Source organism: Rhododendron vialii, chromosome 3a, assembly GCF_030253575.1.
Source record: "Rhododendron vialii isolate Sample 1 chromosome 3a, ASM3025357v1".
NCBI classification, from domain to species: Eukaryota; Viridiplantae; Streptophyta; class Magnoliopsida; order Ericales; family Ericaceae; genus Rhododendron; species Rhododendron vialii.
This window is the reverse complement of record NC_080559.1, coordinates 11,700,903-11,709,534: the sequence shown is the minus strand read 5'-3', so window position 1 is coordinate 11,709,534 and position 8,632 is coordinate 11,700,903. Positions and strand designations below refer to the sequence as shown.

General features: G+C 35.9%; 1 protein-coding gene across 1 annotated transcript; it reads left to right on the top strand.

Annotated features, from left to right (window-relative positions):
* The first annotated feature begins 335 nt into the window (after positions 1 to 335).
* On the top strand, positions 336 to 6,332 carry LOC131321003 (thylakoid lumenal 15.0 kDa protein 2, chloroplastic). Its single transcript, XM_058351974.1, has 6 exons — positions 336 to 661; positions 4,606 to 4,709; positions 5,445 to 5,535; positions 5,651 to 5,719; positions 5,800 to 5,909; positions 6,010 to 6,332. Exons 1-6 carry the CDS (start codon positions 448 to 450, stop codon positions 6,100 to 6,102), a joined length of 681 nt encoding a protein of 226 aa, XP_058207957.1. The 5' UTR covers positions 336 to 447; the 3' UTR covers positions 6,103 to 6,332.
* Positions 6,333 to 8,632: the final 2,300 nt, after the last annotated feature.

Genomic DNA, 8,632 nt, shown 5'->3' with positions numbered 1-8,632 from the left:
CTTTTTCAACCAAACAATAGGACGGAATTTTTTTAATTTTCATTTCTTTTCTTAAGTTCCAAACAGAACCTCAATTTCCAATCCATGCAATACACGCAGAGGGTGTTCCAATTTCTTTTTTAAAGTTCTTTTTTGAAAAAGAAGGTTTTTCAAACTGTGTTTACACAAATAATTTTTCGGTCAATATGGATCATGTTTGATAAATATCATCGAGATCTTTTAAACGGTGTAAAAAAATTAAATTTTTTTTATTTTCATTATATTTAAACTTAAAAAACTTTCTTTATCTAAAATGTTTTTTTTACTACACATCCGAAACACCTCCAGACAATCACATCACCACCCTGTTCCTATCCAAAAAAATCCCTTCCAAAATTTTCCCCCACTTTCTGATTCTCGCGTATCTCTCTGAGTCACCAAAAGAAAAGTGAAAACCCAAATAGCACAATGCCTCTTCTTCTTCTCCACCTTCAACCCTCCCTGGGGTTTCGAAACCCCGTTCATCCCGTCCCTGCAACAAAAACACCCACCAGAGCATCGTCCCATCTCTCTTCACCAACCCAAAATTCAACCAATTTCAGCAAATGGGTCGCCGATTTTCGATCCAAATCTTGGAATTTCGCACTCTCCGGCGCTCTCTCCCTCGCATTATCTCTCACCGGTAATTTTCTCTTCTTTTATTGGAGTAGTTTCTAGTGAAGCTAGTGGTCTCAGCTTATGAAACTTCCTATTGTCTTGCTTTTGTTTACATAATACTCCTATTTCGCAACCAAATTGTGAAGCCCTCTAATGAAACGTGTCGATGAGGATTGTTAATTGGCTGATCATTTTTTTGAATTTGATCGTTGCGTTGAAATGGGTTTTGCATTATCTTGGGAAAAATTCTCAATTGGGATTATGCCAACCCGATGAAAAGGTTTGCACTATTTTTGTATAACCAGTTAAACTCACCTTGAATAATTTGGGGGACCATCAACCCACCGTCCACTAGCGGGGACCTCACTTGAAGCCGGAGCAAATGCTCCATATGGACTGCCCCCAAAGGAGTAGATAGCATCTTGAACATGAGATCTTAGGAGTGAGCAAACCCCTAAGTCCTAGGCCTTGGACCACCAGGCGAACCCCTTTAGGTTTGCACTATCACTGTTTTCAAATCAGGATACGTATCGTGTATCATTTTTTCAATTGTATAGATCATATCGTGATACGTATCACGTATATTAAGATACGTTTGTTCAAAGAGTAGGAGTTTCTATTGTTTAGTTGGACAAGATTTTTGAAAGATAGAAAATACTAAAGACAAGAGTGGGAAAGTAGACCAGAGAAATAGAACAAGAAATGATTTCTGAGCTCTTATTTCTCTAACCAAAAGATCAAGAACAAAACAATAGACCCCTAATCCTCTTTGGTTCAGCTCTATATAGCTAGTTACAACTTCTTTCACTAACTCCCTAACCAACTTTCCCGCTCTAACTAACAAAATAGAATATCTACTAATTTGCATTTATCTCCTAATTATAAGAATTATTACAATTAGACCCCAAATTCATAACATTCCCTTCTTCTTCAAAAACAGCCTTGAACTCAATGCTGAAAATTGGGAAACTTTTTGGAGATGGTGTCATAGTCTTCCCATGTAGCATCTTCAAGAAATGACCTTGACCACTGAATTAACCATTGAACCACAGTCTTGTTTTGCCTTTATATTGTCCTCCGATCAAGTACAGCTATTGGTTCCATCTGTAAACTCTCATCAGGTGATACTGGAGGAAGAGTAGGTTGTGTAGTCACATTGTGTCCCACCTTTTTGAGCAAGGATACATGGAACACTAATGCTGTGTTAGTGAGTTTTTGAGAAATTTGTTGGGGTTATGAGTGGAGGGAGAAATAGAGTAATGATTGGAAGTAGGGGTAATGAGTGGAGAGAGATAGAGAGAGAAATGAGAATAATGATTGGAAATAGGGGTAATGAGTGGACAGTAATGATTGGAAGTAGGGGTAATAAGTATTTTTTGAATTGAATTTTTTTTTCCAAAAAACAAACCGAACAAGGCATAAAGAATACTAAAGACAAAAATTTTGGAAGATGGAGAATACTAAAGACAAGAGTAGGAAAGTAGACTTGAACTCAAAATTTTTTTTTGGGCATGGTACAAAATGGCTAGAACTTATCTCTATTTATATTACTCCATGGAAGACTCTAGTACAAAGATATTTTCATACAAGATAAATTTTGAGGTAGTTCTAGAATTACAAATGTGGCTAATTCTCACAAAAAACTTTAGATATTTCACAAGTATATTCTAGAGAGCTAGGTATTTTAAAGTTTCTAAAAATTACATATTTATGTCTCTTCAATAATATCTTCCATCTTTGGGTTTTGTCAATTTGAGCTTGGTCACTTGGATTTGTTTGGACTTAACTTTTTTGTGCCAAAATACTAAATTTAATTTATGTTTCAACAACGTTAATCATAATTAATATGCAATTGAAGAGTAGATACACCTAATAACACCAACAAACTATGTTTACATTTAAAAAAAAGTTTTTAAGATGCAAAATTTCAAGTCTGTCAACTGGGACCTATTACATTAAGGTTTTTTTTGTTCCCTTTGTTAGGAAAAGAAAAGTAGGCAAAACACAATTGAAGTATGGTTCTTTCTTCTATACAAACCCTACATTGAGGTTGAATTTCTATCAAATGGTTTGAAACTTTGAAAGATACCATAATTAGATCAAATGGCTTAGATTAATGCATTTGGGGTTCCGCTTTTTAAAATAAGGTCCGACTTTTTCCCAATAAATAATTGTACGATACATACTAAATTAGGATATGCATATAAATCGTAGGATACGCGGTCATATCGTAGAATTTCTATACAAAAAGGATATAGGGTGGGATACGTATCCTTCTCCAAAGGAGACAATACAAATTGTAGGATATGTATCATGCATCGTAGGTTTTTGACAACTATGTGCACTATCTTGTTAAAAATGACGAGCTTTCAAATATCTGAAAGACAATTTGTTCCTCTTCAAAAAAAAAAAAAGACAATTTGTTCATAATGCAATGGGAAGGATATGTTCAGCACGATTAGGAAAATTTCTGTGTCCAGTCGCTGTAATGACTTGCATTTCATGGTTCCATTATTTTCTATTTTTTTCCTCGTGCTTTGTGTATATTCCAATGGTTTTCTTTTCCTTGTGTTTGTCCATTTTTTAATTTGCTCAAGGAAAATTCTTTTCTAGGCTATGTTCAATTGGTAGGATTTGTCGTTCGGTGATATGTAATCCCCGAGGATATAATGTTGTCTTCAATTTAATAACGTCGGATTAACAATACCACCCTTCTCTTGCCGGTAGAAGATGTCAAGTTTCTTGGGATTTGAGATATGATACCCTACAGATATGAATCCAAACTTGCATGTTGCATGCAAATGAAGGAAATGTGCGAAACACCAAACATATGTATTAAAGCATCCAACTCAAAACCAATTGGCAATGAGTGGAGGGGCTACCCTAGCTCATATACTAGTTTTGGAGGTTATAATTAACCAATGTGGGACAAGCTCTAACAATATACATAAATCCTGACCTCTAATAGTTGAAACAAACATCGCCTTACGGCACCCAACTGATCTTGCAAACAAGTAGTTGTGGCCCCTTGAGTGTTTCTTGAGGCTGGTTAATGGCCATTTCATTTCCCCCTTGTTTTTGTCTATATGATTTATTATCAGAAAATGTCAGATGTTTGGTGCATTTTATAGATATCTGGATCACAAGCTTCTTCATAAATCCATTAATGGCAAAGAAATATTACTCTGCTCCATGCTAATTAAAACTGCTAACTTCCCTTGATAATGACTAGAAAAATACTGCACTATTGATCAAATCCTGGAAAACCCGAACATTTTGTCAGTTTTGAGGTTTATGTAAGCAAATATTTGGTTTTGGTGCTGAAAGGATTTTATGAACTAAATTTGGTCAGTTAACTTTGTAAGTGTGCTCATGCAACAACTATAAACCTTTCAAGTTTCAGCTATATTCTTCACGTTGGAGCAGCAGAACCAGTGCTAAACTTCCCAGTGACCTGATTTTTTACTTGCTCTATCTAAATCACGTCCTGTGTGATCCAATACCGAAGAAACAACATGTAAATATCTAACGTCATTTTGGACTCTCTAAGGGACAATCATAAAAGGTATTTTTTTTGTGTGCATAAACTCGGGGTTTTTTTATTACTGAAAACTGGTTTCAGATAGGGATATCCTCTTTCTTTATTGGTTTTTGTCAAGCTCCAATGCTTGCACTTGCTTTTCATTGCTCAAGTAATTCTTTGGGCCTTCAAATACCACTTAGTGGCTATTATGCATCCTTTCAATGGAGGTTTGTTGAAGAGAGTTAGAGTTCTCTCTGTAGACCTGAGAACATTTGCTAGGACCATTTAACTTCTCCCCAAATTGTTGTACTTCTAGATGCTTAGAAATCTGATTTTCAGATTTTGTGTGTTTATTCAGCACATATACTGTCCACAATGTGATAAAAGCATCTTTTTCAATTGGCTTTAGACTGCAGACTTCAAAAGAATGAAGTGAAATTTTGTAGGAGTTGGATTCGCTGAGGGAAAAGTGGGGGTTAACAAGCCAGAATTGCTTCCTAAAGAGTTTAGTACAGTTATTGATGTAGCTGGATTCCTTTCGGATGGCCAGGTGTGGTTTGCTTTTGCTTCGTTAAGTTCTAATTTAGTCACTGGTTAATTACTTGCTAATTGATGGACATTAAGAACCCCCCAAATTCATTTATACCCTTTTGAAGTTTTTTTTTTTTGAACTTCATGCCCTTTTTAAGTTGGCAACTTGTAAAAAATAATATTCCCGATTTGATTTCTCGTTTGAAATATCTTCTTTCAAATGTTTTCTTTCTTGATACTGGGTACGTTGGAAATTAGTTTGGTATGTTGGCTTGAAACTAAAAGGAATTTCCTTAAGGACTAAGACAGTAGGACTCCTGCGCACAGTCCTCAATAATTTTTTTTTTTTTCTCTCTCCGCTCATTACTCTTAAAAACCTCCCTCAATTCCCAAAGCGAACAGGGTATATGTGTTTTGGACGCATTTGTTTTTTCTTGAAACGATTTTCTTTTATTGGCTTAACCCTTTGCAGCATTTGCCCTTAAAATCATGAATGATTGGGTTTTGGTCCAAGGTCAATTTGTTTCGTGAGGACATATTTTTCAATTCCAGTTGTACCTTGTTACCTCTAGTAGGTTTCAAATTTCTACCCTCCATGTAGGCTGTAGCATATAGCATGTTCTTGTCTACTACATAGTCTGATCTAATCATTGAGTTGTTCATACTTCATAGAATAATTCTATTAGTTGAAACTACTAAAACAAAAGAAAAATAAGGGTGCATTTTATGCTAATGCTCTACAAATGTTCTGCAGGAGAAAAGACTTGCTCGGGAGATTAATGATATCGAGAAGGATACAGGATTTAAGCTGAGAGTATTAGCTCAGAACTATCCTAACACACCTGGTATCCTTTGCTGATACTTACAATATCTCTTCCATGGATTAAGTTCGAATTTAACGACTAGTTTCTCATAGTTTAGGGCATTTTGCTATCATTGGATTTCTTGAAAATTTTGCAGGGTTAGCGATTAAGGATTTTTGGCAAGTAGATGATAGAACAATCGTCTTTGTCGCCGACCCCACCTTTGGTATAGTATTTCACTGAACAACTCTTCATCTTACAGCATTTTCCACAACAGACTTATGCATGTCTGTCTGTATTGATCAGGCAATATCATAAACTTCAATGTGGGGAACACGGTGGATTTAGACATACCACGCAGCTTCTGGAGTCGTTTGGCTGGTAAATACGGAAACATCTTTTATTGGAAAGAGAAGGTAAAACTTTCTTGTTTGTCACTTTTGATTTGTTTTGTTTCTGAGGTTGTTCCAAGTATTTGATTCACTTGCAAACTCTGCTGTCTGATACTCGGAACAGGGGGAAGATGCATCTATTGAAGCTGCTGTCATGGCAATATCAAATTGCTTGAGAGAACCAGTGGGCCGAAATAATTGCTCAGAGGTGAAATAGTATATCACAAAGCATACTCGAATACATTCGTGTGCACAAACCTGCCTGTGTCATGTGTATTTAAGCTGAAAATATTTCTGAATAACTTCTGACCAACTTCTCGAATATGAAAAATATTCGTGAATCTGAGTCTTACTAATCGTGATTAACTGATATTGTTTCTGTAAAGCATTTAGGGAAGCAAATGTACCCTTAAAAACGTCGGTGCTATGCTGTTTTTGATTAGGGCATCTCTGGAGAATCATGTGCTATTTTTTTCTTCTTTTTTTGAACTGAACTATCTCGTTGCTCTTCAAAAAAACAAAAACACAAAAAGCTCTTCAAAGAAACAGAAGTATATCGTCAGATCAAAAAAAGAAAAAGAAAAAGAGGCCATGTTGTCCATAGTCTGTAGAGGGTAGAACGTAGTTTGGGATACATGTTCTCACAAGTGGTGGGTCCCATGGTAGGTTACAACCTCAGTCGTGTAATCATTTTGCGCTCTCAATCCTTGTTTTTACAAATTTTACTGGTTTGGAACGATTTCGAAAGACGTTTTCACCTTCTCGCACGTGCACGCGTATTGTGTGATTTAGGTTCGAACGGATGGATTTTGATGGTTTTTGTGATGTTGTAAACCCATACAACTGCATGAGTGCATTCTCAAAGGGACTTTCCTTCTTGTAGTTAGTAATGGGCCCTTTAGAGCCCAACATGCTTTGCTCTGACCCTTGCATTTTTGGGTCTCCAATATCAGTTTAATGACCCAAGAATCGAATTTTCATTTTTGGAGAAACACTATTACAAAAAGAATCCCTAGAATTATTGGCCGCAATGCTACATTTTTCTTTTCGTAATCACGTGAGAGAATTCTAACTCCTTTTTTAGGAGTGGCAAAAGTAAACTGTGTTCATCTTTAGGTCTCAATTGTCAATACTGCATGTTCAAATGTTAGGTTGCTCGAATATCCGTAGCCATCCGATCGAATGGCACGTCTTGATGTCTTGAGAAAAATGGACTATTTCTGAATCAAGATCTTGGTCGCATAATCTTTCAAAATACCCTACGTTCCTGCTCTCAATTTTTGCTCTCGTGGATTTTAGTAGTTTGGGATGTGTTTCAAAGACACTTTCGCGCTCCCGCAAGTAGACGCAAATTATGTGACTTAGATCAAGACTAAAAGTGAGATGCCTGATTTGTTAAAAGAAATATCCAATCCAATTATTTGCAAGTAAATCTTCTGCATAGGGATACTGGAATAAAGGCTGTGCCGTTGGCAGCCTACTGGGGTGTCAACAAGGAAAGAAGAATACAAACAAACACTATTTTTAATAATAAAACTGTGTTTTTTTTTTTTGGGTCATTTTCCTGTCTTATTGACAGTTCCAGCAGATTGTAATTAACATTTTTCTTGAAATAATGATACATCTCAAGGTATGGCGTATATTTGGAATTAGAATGAAAGAACTACACAAAACTACATGAATATGTAAGAAAATTTGGGATGAAAGGAACAAAAATTACAACATTACCTTTTCATATACAAAAAGAATTTACACATGAAAGGAACCAAAAAAAGTGTGTAATTCTGAAAAATGAACGGTGAAAATTGGCGGGTGTAGCTATGGAGAGTCCCATTTTTACCCAAAAGCATGTAGCAAATGGAAGCAGGATCATCTATGCCGAAAACCAATGTGTCAATGTGCCGAGAGATTTTTCGGCTGTTGGATTTAAAACATAAAAAAATTTACACAGTTAAACGGCCGAAAAATTCTTCGGTACAGATGGGCATAAATTTTTGGGACAGAAGAAATCAAACCCCTAGCAAATGACTTATCCACATGAAAAATATTGTAGTCAAAACATGTGCCAGAATTTCAAGGAACCTCTGCACACTCGTGATTCCAGATGCTGAGAATTCTAGAATCAAGATAAACCTCGTAAATCATATTCAAATCTTTACTTGTCCAAGATGTTGAGAATGGAGGCAGAGCTTCTTCTTTTTTTACTACTAAAGAGAAAAAGCATTGAAATTTGCCCATCAAAAAGAAAACAAGAAAAAAAGCAGTGTTGGGCGCCCGTGGTTTGTCGTGCTTTTACTATTATATATATTGTTGTCTGAAGGAAAAATTAGGTGCGGTGGAGCGTCTTACAGATAGTAATATGATGTGACGGGACAATATTTTGAAACGGAGGCGGTGAGGTACGCAAATTCCTAGTCCAACCAACGAAGGTTGTTGAAAGGAAAAAAAGCAGTAAAAGTAAAATAAACTTTCACTTTGTTCAGTATTAAATTAACTCTGGGAACAAGGTTGTCAAACTAGGACGCCTATCGTGTATTATTTTATTTTATTTTATGCAGCCGTAACAGGATACAATTGAGTATTTTAATATGTTAACAAGTGTAATTACATGCTAATTAAACAAATAATTATACTCAACAGGTGTATAAAATTTTACGGCACATTATGCGTCGTGCAAGAACTTTTACTTGAAGAGAAAAGTTGCATGATGTGTTTCTTACTTCTAAACGAACCGAATCGTAGAATAC